The following is a 22,050-nucleotide window of genomic DNA, read 5'->3' as shown; positions in this document are numbered from 1 at the left end:
AATTAGACAGTTTAAGATTCTTTTTCTTATTATTACGCCCTCTCTTCACGAAGTTTGGCGATCCATATGGCTAACATTGTCCTGAATATACTGAATATATCATATTTAAATATCTCAGTCGAAGTGCACTCGAAATATGTTCCAATGACTATCCACCAGGTGTTCTGATGTCTCCCAATAAATTTTCTTCCCTGAATCTTTCCTTTAATTATGATACTCAGTAATTCGTATTTCTTACCTCTCATGATGTAACATCTATATATCTTCTTTTTCTCTCTTTAATGATGATTAATAACTCCTTTGCGTTTTCCATTCTTCTTAATCCCTCTTCGTTTGTAACTCAGTGAATCTATAAGATACGAAGCATGTAGCGATATATATACATCTCAAAAGCCTCTATCCTACTCTCAGTTATCAGATCGAGAGTCTAGCCTTTACAACCGTTCAGTAATACACTGAAGATATAACTCATAACTATGTGTATTTTGAGCTCCAAGCTCAAATCAAGACTGCTGAAGAACTGCTTCATTCTGGTGAATATTTTCCTAGCTTGTTCTATTTTAGAATATATCTGCCGTTGCGGGTTGCACAGCGAGTTGCTTATGATGCCAAGATATTTGAAGGATGATACCTGTTCGATATTTCTGCTATTTATTAAAAGCGTTTCTATCTTTACCTTGGAGAAAACGGTTAATTTGGTATTGGAAGTGTTCGTGTATAGTCCGAATCGTTCACTGTGGTGTAATCTGGTTTATAACTTTTTACTGTTTTGTTATCTGCTAAAATCGCAGTGTCGTATGCGTATTTTATATTAGTGATGCGGACTCCATTCCCTTTCATACCTCCTATATCTTCCACTAGAGTCTCTCTGAAAATGGCCGAGTATATATTATACAGGAGCGAAGACAAATCTCCTGTCGTACTCTACTCGAGCCTTTGCAATTTGTTTCCAGTGGAGTTGTGCTATGATTGTAATGTCTTTCTTGTCAATCCCGGCTGCTGATAATATCTCTAGCATCTTCTGATGCCTGACGCAATAATGACTATCTTCATATTCCTACATCTCTGTGTTAGTGCGTCCAAAAAATGTGAAATCTTAATTGAGTGTTATTTATGTTTTCTTCGCATTTTTTATAAATCCGCGTATGGATTATTCTTAGGAATACTTTGAGGATGTGGAACATCAGATTAATTATGCAGTAGTAGTGGACTAATTAATGATGATCCAGCAGAACATCTTACTTAATCTGAACAGACCTTGATTCAATTGACAATTAATAATTTATTTTTAAAGATTATTACTGACAAAATCAGTCCAGTACCGAGGATCTGAGTGATATTCAGTTAAGGCATATTCTTCGTCTAACCCGAGTCTGCCATGCTACCTTGTTGATCGTTTTATATTGATTGTGCATAGGATTTTTTAAGTGCGCAGATGAATTTAACTCAAGCCTCTAGTACTGGAAGCCAGGTATATTAAGGCATATCTGTATAATGTTTATTATGGTATCAGCACACTATCCTTGATGCATTGGAGAATGGATTGTAGGCAGCCATTCCAACCAACAGTTAATACAGTCCAATATTGGAAAAAATATTATTCAGCGACGAAACTTGTTATAAAATTTTCAATTCTACCTGAAGGAGACGTGTCAGGCAGACTGTCAATACAAGGTTCCAACCAAAGAACACAATGCCAACAATAAAGCACGGAAAGGGTAGTGTGTTTTTATGGCGTTGCTTTTCCTGGAGTGGAGAAAGTCCATTGCACTTTATAGACGGGACTATGGATTGATTGATATACAGGGACGAACGCCAAAATATTTTTGTTGTCTTATGCTGAGTGGAAGGCGGAAAATGCTTTTGCAACTCTTGTTTCAGCAAGATAACGATCCAAAGCATACATCTCATCTTGTTCAGCAGTGGTTTTAGGATCCAGGTCCTCCAATAGCCGGTACAATTATCGGATTTAAACCCTATTGAGAATATGTGGCAAGAAGTTGATCAAATCCCTACGACAATTCCAAACAGACTTTACTTTAAAAAATCAACGAGGTTTGGGCTAATATGTTTATTGTTACTATGCAAAATTAAATTTCATCGATGCCACGTCGTTGTCAAAAAGTTATAGCTTAAGCAGACTGAGCTGACGTTTCTAAAACCAGTAGAGCTTTCACTTATATTTTGTTAAAAATAAATAAAAACAATAAACGTAGATACGAAAATGACTAAATCCTATTTTTATTTCAGCAAATTAAATAAAAACCTGAACGGTAATGCAAGAGGGACGACATCACCAAAACCAGCGGTGAATGGCACTGGAGACGTCTTTAGGTGAGATGTTTTATTTAAAAATGATAGTTGTATAGGGTGAACCAACATTAAAATTATAAAGGTCGACAGTCTATAGGATTATTTAAAGTCAGATTTTTTTAAATACTGAGCATAAAGTATGCAATTTGACCAGTTCGTGTAAATAATCATTTTGGCCCTTTAATGTTTTTGTAAATTTCAAGTCATAATACAGTACAATTTCGATTATCCATGTCAGATTAAAATTAATTTTCTTACTCCTTAAAGTCACTCGGCTCATATCGATTTTTGAAAATTGCTGAGGTTCGGAATCTGAAATCTGGAATACCTTGTATAAAGTGAGACCATTGAGTTCTAAAGTGTGGGCATATATAGAGTATCTAAGTCAGAATCCTGCCTGTACGAGATGTGTAAGAAAACAATTTACTTGTCAAATTTTTTATCGGAAATTATCTCCTCTATCACATCCTTCATCTTGGCTCATGTCTTATGAGAATTTTGTATTTTTAGTTAGTTAAATTTCGCGACCGTTCTATGAGTATTAGTTTAAGTAAACTTAAAAATCTTAAAAGATATAATATGAGTATTTTTAGATCACTTACTACATTATACAACATTTTTAATAATTTTAGCTTTTTAACTCCACATTATAAAAAAAATTCTTACATTAATTTTAAGCCTTTTTTTGTTTTTTATATATATTTATTTTTAACTAAATTCTAATGGCTCTAAAAATTGATCTTTAACTAATAAAAATTTAAAAAATATATTTGACTTTCTACTAAAACCGAAAAGTGAAAATGGAGATTTCTTATAAATAGAGTGATAACCCTAACTGATACAAATATTTCTAAAATTATCAAAAATATTAATAAAAAAAAGTTGTAGAATATAGAAATATTACACCTTAAAGGTATTTTCTTCTCTAATATAATTATAACATCCAGGAAGTATTAAGATTGAACTTGAAGATTAAATGACATAGTTCATAAATGATTGGACATACTTAACTATAGCACTAAGCTGTTGTTCCAATACAGCATCATTCACTCTAAATATCGAACATAGAAGTACTAAAAATAGTTATTTTATTATTTCAGAGAGGGCGCTTTCAGTAGTACCTCAAACATGAGCGATACTCGGGTAAGTTTTTTGCACCACATATCGAAAAAATAAAACATTTAATGGGTGTACTTAGCATAAAAGAACATATGCCATCAGTAATGTTTTACTTACTGGGTCGCGTTCTGCAGCCGCGCTTTAATTTCTTATTAAACGACTTATACTCGAGATAAATACTACAGTTATTATACTATTTAATTCCATTAAAAACTGCTCCAACTGGTTTGAAATGTGAAAATGGACGCACTTGTGCGCGTTTTGAATAGTTAGTAAGTAATTGCTACTAAATAAAAGTAGTTTTTAAGTTCCTCAGCGTGTTTTATATATATGTTAAAATACTTTCGGTTTTTGTGTTACATATTTTTTTTCTCTTGTTTGAAACTTGTTTGTTACGAAAGTTAGAACCATGCTTAAATTAAATAAATACATTTAGTTTATTATTTTTGTCTATTTTGGAGAATAAAAAATAGATTTAACATATTTAGAAGGATGCTTTACTAGTAAATTAATGTTATTATTTATTTATAACAATAATTATGTTTGCTTTAATGTTGGCCTTAAAATAATTAAATATACATTAAGATAATGTGATTAGCAATGCTCTATAGTGTACTTCGCTCCAATAATCTATTTTGCGGTTTCTCTTATATCAAAGGTCAAATTATCAAATATTCAAAAATTTATATACAGTGTGTCCCACGATGAGCGAATTTATATGTTAAAATGACAAAAAATCTTGTAGTTGAAATTCGACCGTTTGGCATCCAGCCCTGCTTGATTAAAAAATAAAATTTAGCCTATTTTTATTTTTTAAGAATCACGCATGGCTTGATACAAGCATTTTTTAAATTTTATGAGTAGGTAAAGTAGTATTTCTAGGCAAGATATAAAAAAAGTAGGATTAATTAAATTTAGAATGCAAAATTATGCCCGAATACCAAATTTCATAACCATAGGCCAACTTTGATTTTTACGTTTTGTGTACCAATTAATTTTTTTATTCATATTTAATTATTAGAGAAACACTAACTAATTTATTTATCTAATAGTTAAATCACTGATCTAAGAGTTACAAACCATCCTCAAAAATTCAAAAATATGTTTGTAAAGTCGAAATTATACCCATTTGTAGTTACGTCATCCAGGTGAGAAAAAACGTATGGCGTATATATTTTTGCCAATCAATATTAGGTTAGAAACTTTACCATTATACGTTCTGAAATTAACAAATGATTTATTTTAGCATATTATTATATTTTTATATTCGTGTATATACTTTCATTCCCAAAAAAATTTAAAAAATCTTGTAGTATTTATTGTATTATTAACAAACTTAACAATTAACAAATATTATTATAATTAATCATAAATAATGGGACATAAACAACAAGTCCGAAACGGAATTGCACTTCAAATTGAGAATGTGATAGAGCGAGCCGCAGTTGCAACAAAATTGAGCACAACGACGATCGCAAATATAAAAAAGAATGAGATAAAATCGGATCAGGATTACGCTGCTCATTATCTTCCAAGCAAAAGACCGCAAAAACCAAGTCTACAACATATTTGAAAAGTAGAATTCGGCACGAGCAGTAGACGTAACAAAACCGAGCTTACAAAAATTGTGAATAATGGTATAAAATTATTTTAACTCACTGGGAAAAATTTAAATACTGACAATTTAATTTACTTGTTCATGAAAAAAAATGCTGCTTGAAGGAATATGTTAACACATTAAAATGAAAATACGATTCCAAAAAATAAAACATACAAACTCAAAAAAAACACGCCATATTGCATTACCAAGTTAATGAAATTGCAACGATATGATTGAATACTTAAACGACGATCATAAAATAAAATTTGCTAGAACAAAAAAAGCTTAATCAATCTCGTCAGTATTGTCAGAGTCAGAACTGAAATCAGAGATATTGTCTTCGTCATCGTCGTCTTTGTCAGTCGTAGTCACAAGTGGCAGAATGTCATAGGCATCACACACTTGTATTGCCTCCCAAGCCTTTTCAATTACCTTTTCTGTATGAAAAACATATTTTTGCCAATGACCTATAGACATTTCGTTTATTACCCTTTCCCATGTAGTCAGAACTTCTGAAGGTGACCCCTTAAAATTGGAAATATATTGATCATATTTTCGTTTACATTCCGACCATACCATTTCAATTGCATTAAACTGGCAATGATATGGTGGCAGTCGCAAAATTTTGTATCCTAAAGGTTTAAAATATTCATCAAGGAAGTACTTTTTTTCACTAGGGCGGTTTCTGCGTGCAATACTCCATATTTTATCTTTCATGGCTTTTTCTGGATAGCCAATATTCTTTTTCTTCAAGCATTCGGTCAGTCTCTGCTTTGTCCAAGATTTTTTCGGGATTTCTTCTAATAAACCAGAATGGTAACTTGCATTGTCCATGATTATAAATGACATTGGGGGAAGATTTGGAACCAGCTGAGTTTTAAACCAGTTTTCGAAGTTTTTTCCTGTTCATATAATCTCCCGTCTTTAATCCACTCTTGAATATTAAATTTGCACCCTTGATGAAGCCATCTTTGGTTCCGGCGTGGACCACGATATAACGATGACCTTAAAAATAAACGATAATTTAATTCTCTTCTTTTAGAAATCATTCTTCCAGAACATAAATTTAATATAATTAATAAGTAATGTTCCAGGCACATACGAGTAGCGTATGGAGTTAAATTCCCTCATATTGTCTTAGAGAGAAATTATATGAAACTATGAAACAGATGAAATTATGAAGTTAGAGGGCTCTTACAAGGGCAATAGTTTTTATTAAAAAGAAAATCTAAAAAGATAACCAGATAATTTTTACATTCACTGTTTTTCCTTGAATCCGTGTGCTTGGTGTCATCTTGCCAGCTACTACGAAATGATCCCTTGCTAAAAATCCACGTCTCGTCAATGAAAACTGGAGTAAAACCTTCCGGACCTACATTTCTATTTTTGATATACTCCCTTAAAAAATTGATTCTTTTATGAACAATATTTGGCAAGTCCATCAAATATTTTCTGTTATTTGATTTTTTCCACTTGAAGCCTATACTATTGATCCATCTTCTTAAGGAGTCAATGGAAAACTCAAAATACTCAATTTCTTCCCTGAACTTTTCTCTTATTGTTGCCAATATTACATATTCTTTTCTGGCGTACATAGAATAAATTGTGTCCCGAATTCTATGTTTCAAATATGTTGTAATTTTGGTTTTTGCTGTCTTTTGCTTGGAAGATATACGGGCTGCGTAATCCTGATCTGATTTTAACCCATTCTTCTTTATATTTGCGATCGTTGTGCTCAATTTTGTTGCATCTGCGGCTCGCTGTATCACATTCTCAATTTGAAGTGCAATTCCGTTTCGGACTTGTTTCTTTTCTAGTTGAAAAAAAGCCAATATATTTAAAATCAACAGCTGCGATTGTTCATTATACCTATTATATCTTTTTTTAGGCATTATCTAACACTTCGAAATAACTTTCAAGAGCAAGTTGACAAACCAATATTTTTGATTGACAGTGACGGATATTTCACATAACCTAGTATATAAAAGATGAATAATCATCAGACACCAATTTTCTTCAAAAGTTTGTTGGAATATGGTAAACAAAGATAAACAAAAATCACGTCATTACAAATGGGTATAATTTCGACTTTAATAAAATGTACCTAGTACGTCTAATTCAACAAGAAAATGTATTTTATTTTCTTATTTTAAATTTATTCAATGTAGCTACTACCTCCATTATCGAAACATTTTTCAATATCTTTCCTAAACATTTTAAAAGAATTTCAAATTTCTTTAATGGAAATTAAATTACAAGCTAGAGTGCTAGAATTCTTTGTTTTAGTAATTGCCTGTCTTTCGGTGATGGCTCCGAATAAACAATTTGCTTGAGCCGGCCCCATAAATAGGAATCAGAAATGGTAAAAAGAGGTGACCTTGGCGGTCACTCAATTGGGCCGCGTTTTCCAATCCATTGATTCGAAAAAGTTGTATTCAACCATTCTGCTACTCGAATAGTGGAGTGTGCTGGACAGCCGTCGTGTTGAAAAAAAAGACTTTTCTTGATCATTCTTTGATCAACTTGTAAAGGTTTTAAGTATTCTTCAAAAATTCTTTCTAAAATTTGAAGATACGTTTCTTGATTAAGAGATCCTTCAATAAAGTACGGTTTAATAATATATAAATGGTAAGATATGGCACACCATACGCTGACTTCTTAAAAATATTGCCTCTTGCCATGGATTTCAAAGTTTGGCGTTTCATTGGACCAAAACTGACAATTTTGGGATGAAATTACACCATTTATCGTCAAAGTAGATTTGTCCGAAAATATTACTTTTTTATGAAAATCCCTGTTTTCTAAAATTGTATAACCTAACTAAGCAGAAAATAATAAACTGTGCGCTTCATCCCCCTTTTCTAAAGTATGCAAGTACGTTGGTTTGAACGCTTTAAAATTGTTGGCATGATAAATTCTTTGAAATTCAGATTTGCGGGTTGCATTCCACGAGCAAAAAATTCCTACCGATCGTAAAACTAATTTTAACTATTAATATTTATTTGGTTTCTGTTTAAACTTTTAAAAAAGTTAAATAATAAATAATTTAAACGTAAAAATCAAAGTAGGCCTATGGTTATAAAATTCGGTATTCGGGCATAATTTTGTATTCTAAACAATTTTTTCTAATAAACTTTTTTTATATCTTGCCTAGAAATACTACTTTACCTATGCATAAAATTTAAAAAATGCTCGTATCAAGGCATGCTCGATTTAAAAATAAAATAAAAATAAGAAAATATGCTAAATTTTATTTTTTAGTCAAGCAGAGCTGGATGCCAAACGGTTAAATTTCATCCTCAATTTTTTTTTTATTTATACGGATAAATTCGCTCATCCTGGGACACACAGTATTTAGGCGACTCTCTTAAATTAATTAAATCAGGAGCAGTACCCCCGATCCTTTTCTTTCCAGAAGTGTGGTAGGCATATCAGTCTTTTCATATACTCTTACACTTTCTTTTGCATGGTTGTAAATATGTTGTAGGAAGGCAGAGTATCTACTCAACCCGGACGTCAGCAAGTGCATTGACATCTTATTGTGCCTGATAAAGTCAAAGGCTTTTTCGTAATCCACAAACACTAGCACGAGTGGTTTTTTATATTCGACGGACTTTCCTATTAAGGTTTTAATAACCTTAATAGGAAAGATCAGCAGTCATTAGTTTCGTACCTGGCGGAAAAACCTGAAGCAGAATCGATGGATTTTAAACTTTCGCAAACTTTATGTCAAGACGAAAGTTTAGACTGAAGAGGTTTCGCAGATAATTATTAATGTGTTTAACGAGGGATGCACCAGCATAGGGTTAAAGCAAAATATTAATAAAACGCAAATGTGCATCGCCTCAGAACATCGAACACATTCCATATCTTGGCAGATGGTGAAATTCAACATCGATTGAAATATGTCAGTCCTACCTTTGATCGACTGCTGAAGTAATTTTACAATAACCTGGTCTTAGTATTTAAACTCAGTTCGTTATTTACAATCGAATCGTAATAACTACTTCAAAATACGGATGTAAGAACTGGACTACTAGGACTGCAAAAGACACAGAGAACTATCACCAAGATTGTTTCAGGCGGATACCTTGAATAAAATGGCCGGATCGATAAACAAACAATAATCATCGTTACATGGACAGGGGACGTAGTTCACTTGTCAGGACACATGACTGTCAAAGAATTTTTTTTACTGCCAAATAAAAGAACAACAAATAAATCGTGGCAAACAACGAACACGATTTAAGGATGCACTGAACGCTTATCTGAAAAAAAAATTAAATTCACCACTTCAACTAGGAAACAACGACCCTCAACCATTCTTTATGGTGATGACACGTAAAGGAGGGTCTGAAACGAAGGTCGTGAACTAGAAAAGACAAATATATGGTGATGATTATCATATACCTAAAAATAATTTTAATAAATAATAACTTCCATTATTCATCGGTCCTCCTTCTCAAGTACAAACTTAGCATCCACCACAATAAAAACCACCCATATTCTCTCATTATCTCAGCATACTACAATGAATCCTTTGTGATAACCTCATTACTCAATCGTAAAAGCCATTGTAATGCTATCGTGAAAAATTCCATTAAAAAAATAGCCGCAGTAAAAGTCATTACAAGTTCACATCTGAGACGTCCTGATTGATTTAATGATTCATTCGAATCGAGCGTTATTAATTTGTTTTGAATGCGTTTATCCGTTTGGAATAATAAGTGAGCGGCACATTGTTATAGCCACCAGGGATTTGAATATCGTTAATAATTAATTGGCATATTATGGGTGTTATTGATAGTCGGTATGCACTTTCAAGTGGATACCAGTGTGAGAGATTTATAACTATCTAAAATTGAAATTTTGAGATAAACGTAAAAGGCTTGGAACAGATATATAATATTAATCTCGGCAATTATTTTTAATATTCATATTAAAATGTTTGTATTTATGCAAAACTATTTAATGTCAATCAAAATTAGCATTATAGCACAATCATCAAATAAATCATCATCTTGCATATTAATTAGTTACGTGGGTTCTCTCTAATTTTTCAAACAAAAGTTCTACTGGCGTAGGTTTTGGATTAACAACGGAACATTACTTACATCATTTATTATTGTGGGCACCTATATAGTATTTGTTTATTTTGCGACTTAGTCATTAATTAAATAAAATCATTTTTATTTGTGTTGGAAAAACACTTAAACAAGTAACATATATAAAGCTGGAAGAAAATGCTGTATGTAGCCTTATATGGGCTAAAAAAAGTAAGCGCATATATTACCCAGTGACGTATAATATGTCTTTACCATAGACATAAATCAATTTTTCCAAAATTGGCAGACAATTTATGTAACTTCATGGTACAAATACTGTTCCGGTTAATAAAGGTGGTCTCATAACCTTCATTATCCAATTATCATAATATATTTGCATCTTAACCCACAATTAAGCAAACATGTAAGGAAATTTAAAAAGAGCACTTAAGTAGGTGTACAAAGAAATTTCGTCTAATTTTTTTAATGGACCGCCATAATTACCATGTTTGTCTTCTCTCAATTTTGGAGAGAATTGACTAGGTAATCAAAAACAGATTAAACCAAAACATTAAGGCATATCTCTATATTATAGTAAATAAGAACGGAAAAGTATCGCACAATGCAGCCCAGTACTGTTGCGTTGTTTATAAATAAATGATATCAACAAAACATGAAACTTCCGAATTTGTAACGGGGAAGGTCGACCGCAACGATTTTCTTAACGAGAGTGGCATATGAATAACCGCTAGTGTCGCCATCGAGTAGACAAGGATGCTAAATAGATTACGAGGGCAGGTTTGAAAGAAGCTATATTTATAGTTGCAATATATTCATTGAAAATCTCTTATACTCTTGCAGAATCTTCACTAAAACAACCATCCAATTTCTCTAGTATTCAATAGCTATCTAATATATTCTGTCAACTATGAATGTAGGAGTGTAAGAGAAGTTGGAGAATTCCTTAATTGCTCTAGTACTCCATTGTTTCTTAATTTGTTCCTAATTTTAAAAATTGTTAACTAAAAAACATTGTCTTTCTACTTCTGGTTGACAAAATCTCTGTTGAGATAAACTGGTGAGATATTTCTTTTCACATTGCCCAGCCTTAAGAGTGCAGTAATTTTTTTTTATGGTCTGAATAAAAATATTTCTTTTCTAAATTAGGGTTAAATAAACTTTTCTGCTCTAAGGGAAGCTGTACACATTTTTTCCCTAGAACCAAATCATAACGATTGGATAATAACACAACATATTTCTGGATATTGGTATTTATAACATTGAAAATTATTATTATGATTTAGTATTTTCTTCGAAAGAAAATCGTATTAATATGTATCGTTTTTTCTCCTGGATGATACTGCTCTGCCTAAACCAGTATAATCAGTGCTCACATAAATATATTAATAGTATAAAATTCCTACCTTATTCTAGAGTCCTAGTGACCTATGACCTTGACCAGAACTGCGAACCATTATTAAAAAATATACATATATTCAATTATATACAAGTATGAATTACACACCAACAAAAATTTTGATTTTTAGTGAAACTAATGGCAAATTTCATTCGTTATTTCGTCACGTTGGACTTAGACAATTACATTTTTATATTGATGTTAATTATATTTTTTGTTTAAATTAATAATACCTAATTAATACAAAAAAATAATACACACTGAAGAAGTAAAAAAAATAAAATATAATTAGTACAAAAAGTAGCACAAAAAACTAGTGAGATATAAAAAATTACTTGAGAATGCATTTCCTACAGAGAATTTCTAAAAATATTTTCTTTTTTATTTAAAAAGAAAAAAAAAGAAAGATAAAAATTAAAGATATTATTTTGAAGTTTAAAAGTGCATTAGCTAAAATGGGATTGTGATTTTGTGCATCACTATAAAGGATTATATTAAGTTTGTTATCTATATCACGAGTGAGCAAAATTTGTGTGCTTAAAAAATTACAAATAATTGAAGCAAGACAAATAAAATAATTGAAGCAAACCTTTGCTGTAAACATTGAAAGCTCCGACTTAGGCAATATTCATGTTAACGTAGAAACCGGTGCACGTTTTATTTGTAAATATTGTGGCTCCAACTCTCAACGTAAGCTCAAAACATTGATACGAAATTATACAATATAAGTGCTTAAAAAAATGGCGCTAATATCTCGATTTCTGAAAAAAGTGAACTTATTTCAGAAATCGTGATAATGTCCAGTATCCTTTAAAATCATTGCTCAGATAAATATAGAACTTTTTACCAGCCTTTAAGGGGCCTGTATTTTATGACTAAATTTTCATATAGACAATAGGCAATATAATCGTTGGATATAATAAGTAAATAAAAAATTTAAAAACTGATTATATTACATGACAAAATAGTACTTTTCGTGCTTCCCATGTAAATCAACAGCAGCGTCAAGAAAAGAAGAAAGACCGCGGTGAAGCCTTGGTCAACGTGGTTGGTTATTCGCGATATAATATTCTTCATTCTTCAGGTATTTCTCATTAGTAATCCATTCATTCTTCGACGAAGCGCGATAGAAGTGCGACAGTTTTTTCCCTCCAATATTTACGCGATTATTTTTTGTTACATATATACACAGCTGATCGTTGTCTACATCTTAGGTTTTTGAACAAAGGAGCTTTTATTCATTAAATATGGACATTTAATTTTAATTTCAAGCTCGTAAAGCCTAATGGATTATTGACATTCCACGCTAAGTAATTGTGCCCTAGATTCATCCTTCGATTATTGAAGAGTTTAATTTTATTTTGTTTTACTACAGAGAAACTTTTAATTTAAGTGCTTTGAGTTGGTGATACCTTTGCCTTTTGGGAGGATTTTAGTAAAGAGAAGGGTAAGTTAATTATGAAACTTTGCATTTTAATTTACGTTTTAGGGGCCAAAATATTACCAATCATAATGTCAATTATCCCTATTATAATTAATGGGAGTTGCCAAACTGAAAAAATCGTATATATTAAGTAAATTGAATCAAAAAATCATCTTATATAAAACGTGTGAGTGAAAATTTTCTATTATATTTTTTTTCTTTTTCAATACTTTACGTCAGGGTGTAAAAAACCTAATTTTTCCCACAAACCAAACCTAATGACGAATGTTAAACATCCCAACGATATTCAAACGTGTTCGATGACATAATGACACTTCCATCAGCCAGTTATTTACGATAGAAGATGCTCATCAATATTCCATACACGGCACTAGTTGATGACACCATTTTTCCATTTATAGCTAAAGTCAACAATACCTATTGTGACTCACTGGCGTGTGTGCATTGCTTCTGTTTTGCATAATTATGTTTTAGGTGAAATCGCAATGAGGATATTTGATGTTTTTTATGGTGTTATAATGATTTAAATTTTGACGATGGCTCTGAATGGATATTGCAAGTTTTTTTTTTTAAATAATTGATAGTTGCCAGGTAATAAGTTAAAATTTTCAAATAGTAATTCGAAATTCCGTGGTAATGCGAAGATATTTTATGACATAATGTATCTGAGTATATTAAAATAAGAAATCGTACCTTTCGTCAAATTATTGGCATTAAACCGATGAATCAGTCAAAATTACTGACCTTTAGTATAATACGAATGACTTGGTTTGAACGACTCCCAATTTTCACTTATCTAAAAATTTTTTACTTCTAAATCTGAAAATATTCACTTTTTCAAATGAAGTTCCACTTATTACCTGCAATTTTAATTGAGCCATATAAATAAAAAGAATTAAAATAAACTGTTATCAAAGAAAAGGGTAATAATCGAGTAGTGTGTTCGATAGCTGAAACGACGCTTTTCTATACTGAAATATTGTTGTTGGGTGACACAATATCAGGCTGATAAAATGCAGTTCTAAATACGCTAAATTTTGTTTTTTACAACAGTGAAAAGGCAAGAGTACCTGCTAATTTGCAATATTTAAGATATGAGCATTCACTCGTTTTTATGAAGCATTTGCTTGCAAGGAATAGGGAATTATTATTTATATTGAATGAAGCATTGGTTTTACTCCTACCTGTTGGTCTAAGTATTTTCCATTATTTCTATCTTATGTTTGTAAGCATTTATTTTAGTTTTATTCATATAGCTCATTATCTTGTAATGTACACTTATCATTTTACCATTTTTACATAGTACCTGCAAATTTTCACATATTAGCACTTATCGTCTACAAACAGTATCTAAAAATGAGTACTTATTAACTCGTAATATCTATTTATCTTGTAATTCTTGAACTAACTATCTAAACATGTGCTCTCACTAATTTTAAATTTCTACTTCACCTAGGTTTGTCCTCTTATGGGCATTTCTATGTATTATCTAGAAAAGTTTCCTTTAAAAATAAAAAGATCTATTTTTCATCAGGAATATTGGAAATAGCTTGTTATATCGAGATATGTCTACCTATTATTTCCATTATTCCATGCTGGAAATGTCCATTTACTAACTAAATATAGTCACATATTACCTAAAAATATCTAGTTATCTGAAATTGTTTACTTATCGAAAAATTATTATCCATAAATGTCCATTTATCTAAAAATCTAGAAATTTGCACCAGAAACCTCATATAGTAATTTTTTTTTTAGTATGCTAAAATGTTCCCTTTTTACTTTGTATCTTTTATCGAAGATTTGCTATAATCACAACAATGCGGGACCTTGTTGACTGCAGCTCTGAATAGTTAAATATAACTACAATTAAACCATTCTCTTCTCAAGTTCTTCAGCCAGGACACCCGATGTCCCGCCAATGGTCCGCTTTCCACTAATTTTTCCCTGGACTATCAATTGAAGAAGTGTCTATTTCTATTCTCTCATTATATGACACAGATATTGAAGCTTCCTTTTTTATAATATAACGATTTCACACTCCTGCACCCGGTTTATGCCACATTCTATCATAGCAACATATTTCAAAGGCTTGTAGTTTGGTCATGAGGATTCATGCTTGAACTCCATACAAAATTGTAGAAAAAACGTACCAGCGCAAGATCCTATGCCAAGTTCCATGTTAATATCGATCCGTTAATAACTTTTTAATTTTTCTATTTCTATGGTTGTTCTTATTTCTCCTGTTATATGCACATTCTCTATTGTGGTGTTTTCGACCGCCAGGTTCACATGGTTCAGATCTTGGGGGCATTTTGTTACTACCATTAATTTGGGTTTCTCTAAGTGTTATTTTTGTGGTATGTGTCTAAGATTTCTTGTTAACAAGACGGTGTCATTAGCATACCTCATATTACTAATAATTACTTATCTATTTATAACTATTCCCACTATGTCAGGCTCTAGGGTTTCCCTAAAAATAACTTCGCTATTGAGGTTAAATAGCAGCAGTCATAGGAGCAGCGAATTTTTTCTGTGAGCTGATTTTCTACCATTGTATTAGCTTTTTGGACTCAAAATGCCCATCGTTGGAGTTAATGTTTTTGCTAACGAGTAGCTGATGTAACTTGTCGTGTTTCACTTTGTCAAAGGGTTTCTGTAAACCGATCTAACATGCATATAGCTTTGCTTGTATTAATACAGCGTTGAAAAAGAACTTTAATCCCAAAAAGCGCCTCTCGTGTTCCAAGTGCTTTGTGGAACCCAAATTGTGTAAGCTTCTGTCTTCCTTGAGTCTTCTGTAAATTTTTTTGTGAATGATCATTAACATCTTTAAGGTATAGCTTATAATTTGTGATGTAATTTGAGCACTCTCTTGGATTCATAAAAGTAGATGATAACCATTCTTTAGGAACGTTTTCCTTATAATAAATACGGTTAAAGAGATGCGGAAGAATATCAATTACATCATCATCAAAAAGTTTGATAAACTCTATAGGTATCTGATTAGTACCAGTAGCTTTACCGAGTTTCCTAGTCTCCAAGACATATAATATTTCTGATCTTAATATTTTTAAGTGCACCAGTTTTGGAGGTCTTTCATCATCGAACAGTTGCGACAGGCATGCTTTCCACAAGTTTTTTCTGCATGTGAAACCTGTCAATTTTTCTTCTAGCATTTCTATTTCCTCATATTAAACCCTTAGATATTTTTCTTTTGCTTCCTTAATTTTTCTCTGTATATACCGTTTTATATAGTGTCTTTTATTCATCTGTGTTGCCTTTGTTTTTTCTCTTTTATTCCATTAGATCCAGAATTTCTGATCTGTCATCCAATTTTTCTTCGTTCTTTTGCTTTTTAGGTGTTCTTTAGCTATTGAAATCTAATATTAGTTATTGAAAACTAATATAATGTTAAATACCAAAAATATTTTAAACGTGTATGTAGAGTCTTATATGTAGTTACTAATATGAAATTTAAATCTTAAATTCTTATGCCCAACTTACACATTATAACCTATCGAAAATGACGCAAGATCCAAATGTTTTGTATTGATTTCGAACACTCCTATTAGCATATTAAGCACATAACAAAAAAATAACGCCGTTTTGACGCCTTATTTAAATTATGCTCGAAATTATTAAAATGAATTCACACGAGGCTCATCTTTTTTGGTTATCGAAAATGTTTATGCATAAACTAAGTGGCTGTGGCCTACGTAATTGTTTTTATTTGGCGAAACTGGTAGCCGCTTTAGGTTTGCGATCGATCGCAAATTGTTGATAGTATAACATACAGTTATTTCGACTTTATTACTGTTTGTATAGACATATTTATAAGGTGTGTCCTAATCAACGCTACTTTCTTTTTTTATTTGTTTATTAAAAAGTATACCGGAATTAGATCTTATTCACATTAAAAAAACTCATGAAAGATTAAATGCATGTTCTCTGTAATTTGTAAGTTGAAATAATATTTGGAATGCAACACTTTGCCAGAATACTCTTTCAGATACTTTAAAATCCATCAAATGAAACATTTCTGGACTTCTTACTTTCTGCGAATAGGCTCAAGATTATAATCATCAATTATTTTGTTGTATTTGAAAGAAAGTTGTAAAATATCTTCTAAACTTTTTTTATGAATAAGGTGGTCTTCCCGGAAGTAAATCATTGATATAAAATTAATTTTACACTTAGCAAAAAGAACTATATCGTACATGATTTGATTTATTATTTTATTCAGCTTCTTGTATGCATGGTTTACCAATTATTGACCTAAATTGGAGATTTTCATGACTCTACGGAGTTTGCTAAAGATGTATAATTTTTTTTCATAGGAGCTAAACATTTTGTTTTTATAGTTGTAAGATGGTATAAATAAATATACATGATTTAATTTTGAAATATATTCCTTTTTTAGTTTATTTACCAAATTTTAGTTTCCTAGTTAATGTTCTAAATAATGTTGAAAATATGACAAATACTGATTTTTGTGTCTCTACCGTATTCCATTCATATTATAACGATTAAGAAAAACTTAAAAAATATTGAGTTTTTCATCTGTTAATTTCTACCGCAATTTATTCTTCCATTACATCAGTTCGGGGAGGGAAATTTCATTAGGATCCTTTTGTCTGAGGTAAGTTATCAATCTGGCAGTAAGAAAAATATTGACTTTTTCTAATTTTTAATTTACATCGCATTTTATTTCTTTATTACTGTCTGAATTAACCTAAAATTGTGTTCGTCTTACGAAATTTGGCTCACTATATACGAAAAGTGAAATTTCATTATGATCCTCTAGGATACTTAAAACTGCACGTTTATTTCATACTTAAACTTGAAACACGAGTTGTCAAGTTAGACAAGGAAAAATAATACATTTTTTAAATTCTTTTTTTCGCCTCTACTTTATTTTTTTTTCCCATTACAAGACACATTTCAAGTGAAAGTACCAAATGTTTGATACTTGAAACTCATACATTTCCTACTCTGACTTAAAACACGAGTTATAAAATAGAAGTAGTAAAAATATTGCTGTTTTTCTTCGCCTCTTCCTCATTTTTTGTCCCACTACTATCTGAATCATATAGAAAAAAATGTCTTGCGAAAATTATATCATTCCTTGCCACATATTTCAAATCAAAGTAGGAAATATATGAGACTTGAAACTCGTGCAGTTTTTAGTATCATACATTTCTTACTTTGGCAAAGTAGGAAAAATCTTGATTTTTTTAAATTCTTTTCTTCGTCTTAATCTCATTTTATTATCCCATTACTATTTGAATCATGTAAAAAATTCTTACGAAATTTGGATCAATCCTTGCGACAGGTTTTAAGTAAAAGTAGGAAATGTATAATACTTGAAACTCATAAATTTTTTACTCTGATTTGAAATACGTGTTATCAAGTAAAAATAGGAAAAACATTGCATTTTTTAAATTCGTTTTTTCGTCTCTACGTCATTTTTTGTCCTATTACTATCTAAATCATGTAAAAAAATTTCTTGCGAATTTTGGATCATTCCTTGCCACATATTTCAAATCAAAATAGCAAATATATGATACCTGAAACATATAATGATAAATATGTGGGAAATGTATGATACTTGAAACTTCTGAGTTTCCTACTTTGACTTGAAACACGAGTTTTCAAGTAAAAGGAAAAATATTCCTTTTTTTAAATTCTTTTCTTTGTCTCTACATAATTTTTTTGTCCTATTACTATCTGACTCATGTAAACAAATTTTTTGCAAATTTTGTATTATGCAGTTTTTAGTATTATTCATTTTTCTTCGTCTTTACCTCATTTTATTGTCCCATTACTATATGCCTCATGTATAAAAAATATTTACAAAATTGGATCATTCCTTGCGATATATTTTAAATCAAAGTAGGAAATGTATTATATTTGAAACTCATGCACTTTCAAGTATCATACATTTCCTACTTTGCTTTGAATCACTAGTTATCAAGTCAAAAAGTCAAGTAGGAAAAAATATTTGATTTTTGTAAATTGTTTTTTTATTTCTGCCTCATTTTATTGTCTTATTACTATCTAAATCTCGCTGATAAGATCGCCCTTAAATTCTTTGGAATATAATAATCTAAGAATAAATCAGAGTCAAAGGATATGTAGAAATCACCACATACATACATACTTACTTGCACATTATTTGATGTTGCCGCAAAAGCTCGTAATCGTAGTTAATTAAGATTATATCGTGTTTTGCCGGTAGTAACCTAATTCCAGTGGGTGTTTTAGCTCGTCAAACAAACCATAATTGACATTTTTGAAGAATAAAATTAATTGCTTAATTAGCAAATTGAGAAATGTTCATTGTGATTGATGGTCTTATTAAATTGCGACATGTATTTAGGATTAGGTAAGTCTGCTAATATGTTAAAAAGATCAGCATCTCTTTACTCAGTGTTTATTTATTTTAATGATTAGACATTGTTCAAAATTTTCATTTTGCGCGTAACTAACACATATATGTATCTATTTCTTTGACGACCTAAATTCTTGACCAATATGTCAAGTTTAAATAAACTCATTCATCTTCATTTTTACAAAAATCGCAATGAGGCTAATAGCCTTTTGAGTATTTTATAATTTGTATGTGTGGGCATGATTTTTTTATACTTTTTATTGTGGAGCTTATAAGGAAAGTTGTGTGACCTATTGGACTATCATCACTGTCGTAAATAATCTGATGGACCGTGTATTAAATGACATTTAATCGGTTTTCCTGCCGGCGAATATCGTTAAGTTAACGACATTGGTCATATATTATGACCATAGTGTTTCTAAAATTAATTTACTAGCGACAATCTTCTTCTCAATTACATGAAGATTTGTAACCACTATAATTTCAATACAGTAAGGCAACTCTCTTATTTACAACTTTATATTTTTTTTTCACAATTCAAATCATTATAGACTTTTTATCATGACCGCTTTACACCAGACTTCTGCCATTAAGCGCTTGGAAGCTCTTTTCCAAGACGTAAAATTAGACAACAAAAAGCCAGTTTATGAGGCGCATGTGGAAATTGAAACTAAACATGATAAAAAGTGTGACGTTCACAAAAATAATAGCAGAAGAGGATCCTTGGGTAGTACTCTACATTTGACTAATAGGTAAGGCATAACTCTTAAGGCACTTAATATTATTAAAATTTAAATATTCTCAGGAGGGATTCACTAGGAAATGTACAAAGACGAGACTGGCACAACTCCGCTTACTTTGGAGGAGTTGGACCAAGGAGGGAGTCTATGCCTGCTTTAAATAATCAGAGCCATTATACACCTGGAGGCTTTTATAGGTAAGAAGAAAATCAATTAGTAGTGACGGTTATATATATGATGAACACATAGTGAGATTGCATACGTCTGATCATCACTTTTTTGTTTCTGCTTTATAATCTTCCTGCGACTCAGTTCAGCGCAACATCGCGGTAACTTTAAATCTTCTAAGTAACTCGAGTTTATTGCAGTGTAGACATTCCCATGAGAATGCATACCTTCTATGTAATACTTCCTTGAGTTTTGCAGTAGGAGTAATTATTTACTTTTTGCCTTTATAACGAAACTCCGTTATGCGATGAACTCCTTATGCATAAAAAGCTTCTTATTTACAGGGAAAATCAATAAGGATTTACGTAGAAAATGTATCAATAAATAAAAAAAAAATGTTTTACAAGTTATGGGTTATTTAACGTAAAAGAAGCAAATGAAATTGATTTTAGTGGCATAAGAAAACTTAGCACTCTTTTCTCTCTATAATAATTTCCGTTTTACTAAATATTTTAAATATTAGCAATAAAAAGGCTCCTTTCAAAACTTAATTGGGAGAAAACATACTTAATGATTAATAATAATCTTTATAAGGAGAGGAAATAGACGTAAAAGACGATTGGGAGGAAGAAGAAGTAGTGAGGAGTGGCTTATCCTTTTCAACTGCAACCTGTCAGATTATTCTAGTACTTTTAACTACTCCTAGTTCTACACTTCTATGTGCTGGTGTTAGTGTCTTAGTGATTTTGATCTACTTTTTTAATTTTTGTCTTAAGCTTTTCAACATAAAATAGCTGCCGATGTCAATATTTTTGATACCTTCCAGGCCCTAGGGACTTAAGAAAATACCAATAAATGGCCTTTACACTTGTCATTCGGAAATAATTTTTGTAATTCTCGGGGTCTGTGTCTTTAATAAAATTTAATAAATTCAGATGGGTATATTTTTCACGTTGACTAATCCAGTGTCCCTTTTGCTTATTACGTTTAGCACTTGTTAAATGTAAAAATTATAATAGCAGCGCAAGTTGTCTTTTTATAATCCATAGCAAAATAACTAACAGATAAATGACGCGAACGCTGTAACTGCTTCAAGCAGCAGAAGATTGGAGCAAATTAGCAGACTGATGACTGAACACACTTCAAGAGACGATTCGAGCAGACTGATAACTGATAGAAAATACTGATCGTGTGCGGGGCGCTTAAGTCACTGATCAAAGAAATCATTTGGTGTAGCTTGCCGGATGTCAGTCTGCGTATATAAACTTAGAGAATCTTACAATGCTACCCCTTTCAGGTGTTGTTTTATTTAAACTTAAGATTTTAACTCCTTTAAGACCTTTCTTTTCTTATTGGTTCTTAAGCAAGTTGGTCATTGACTACTCTGTGGCTTCCTCTTTTCTGGTAATGAATGAAGGCTTATGTATATTAACTTACACCAAAAGGTAAAGCAAGTAGGAGCTGACCCAAGATGAGAAGATCAATCGTGAATTTTGGATCCAGTGGTTATGAACGTCAAATATTTCTTAGTGTTGAAATGCATATATTAAATATGATCGATAGTATTCTACAGTTTGAAAACTGTCGTACTCAAAGGGGTTCTAGACTCTATATTTGATGGTTATATGTGCTTATCAGCATCTACCAAGATCAATTCTAACAATTGGGTTTTGTCATTTCCATCTACAAATTCAAACTGATTAATGATAATATATTATATGACAAATATATTTTCTAGCTAAGAACCTTAAAAGCAATTTCAATTATCCGGTTGTTATGTATACACGCCATTATTTACAATATAATCTCA

General features: G+C 31.2%; 2 protein-coding genes across 9 annotated transcripts in view; one reads left to right on the top strand and one right to left on the bottom strand.

The window, feature by feature from the left end:
• Positions 1–22,050, top strand: part of LOC126739973 (WD repeat-containing protein 47) — a 132,299-nt gene that overhangs the window by 44,475 nt on the left and 65,774 nt on the right. For 7 of the 8 annotated variants that reach the window (XM_050445810.1, XM_050445808.1, XM_050445809.1 and 4 more), the window contains 2 exons: positions 2,251–2,334; positions 3,414–3,456. In XM_050445810.1, the coding sequence (XP_050301767.1) occupies positions 2,251–2,334; positions 3,414–3,456 (127 nt within the window). Of the gene's footprint in view, positions 1–2,250; positions 2,335–3,413; positions 3,457–12,587; positions 12,942–19,883; positions 20,085–20,137; positions 20,270–22,050 lie in introns of those variants that run through there. The other variant, XM_050445811.1, reaches the window with a different exon arrangement.
• LOC126739974 (uncharacterized) lies at positions 5,869–6,928 on the bottom strand. Its single transcript, XM_050445820.1, has 2 exons — positions 6,288–6,928; positions 5,869–6,037 (listed from the first exon to the last, which is right to left on the bottom strand). Exons 1-2 carry the CDS (start codon positions 6,922–6,924, stop codon positions 5,910–5,912), a joined length of 765 nt encoding a protein of 254 aa, XP_050301777.1. The 5' UTR covers positions 6,925–6,928; the 3' UTR covers positions 5,869–5,909.

Source organism: Anthonomus grandis, chromosome 8, assembly GCF_022605725.1.
Source record: "Anthonomus grandis grandis chromosome 8, icAntGran1.3, whole genome shotgun sequence".
Lineage (NCBI taxonomy): Eukaryota > Metazoa > Arthropoda > Insecta > Coleoptera > Curculionidae > Anthonomus > Anthonomus grandis.
Note: the sequence above shows the minus strand (reverse complement) of the source record. Positions and strands in the feature narration are given on the sequence as shown.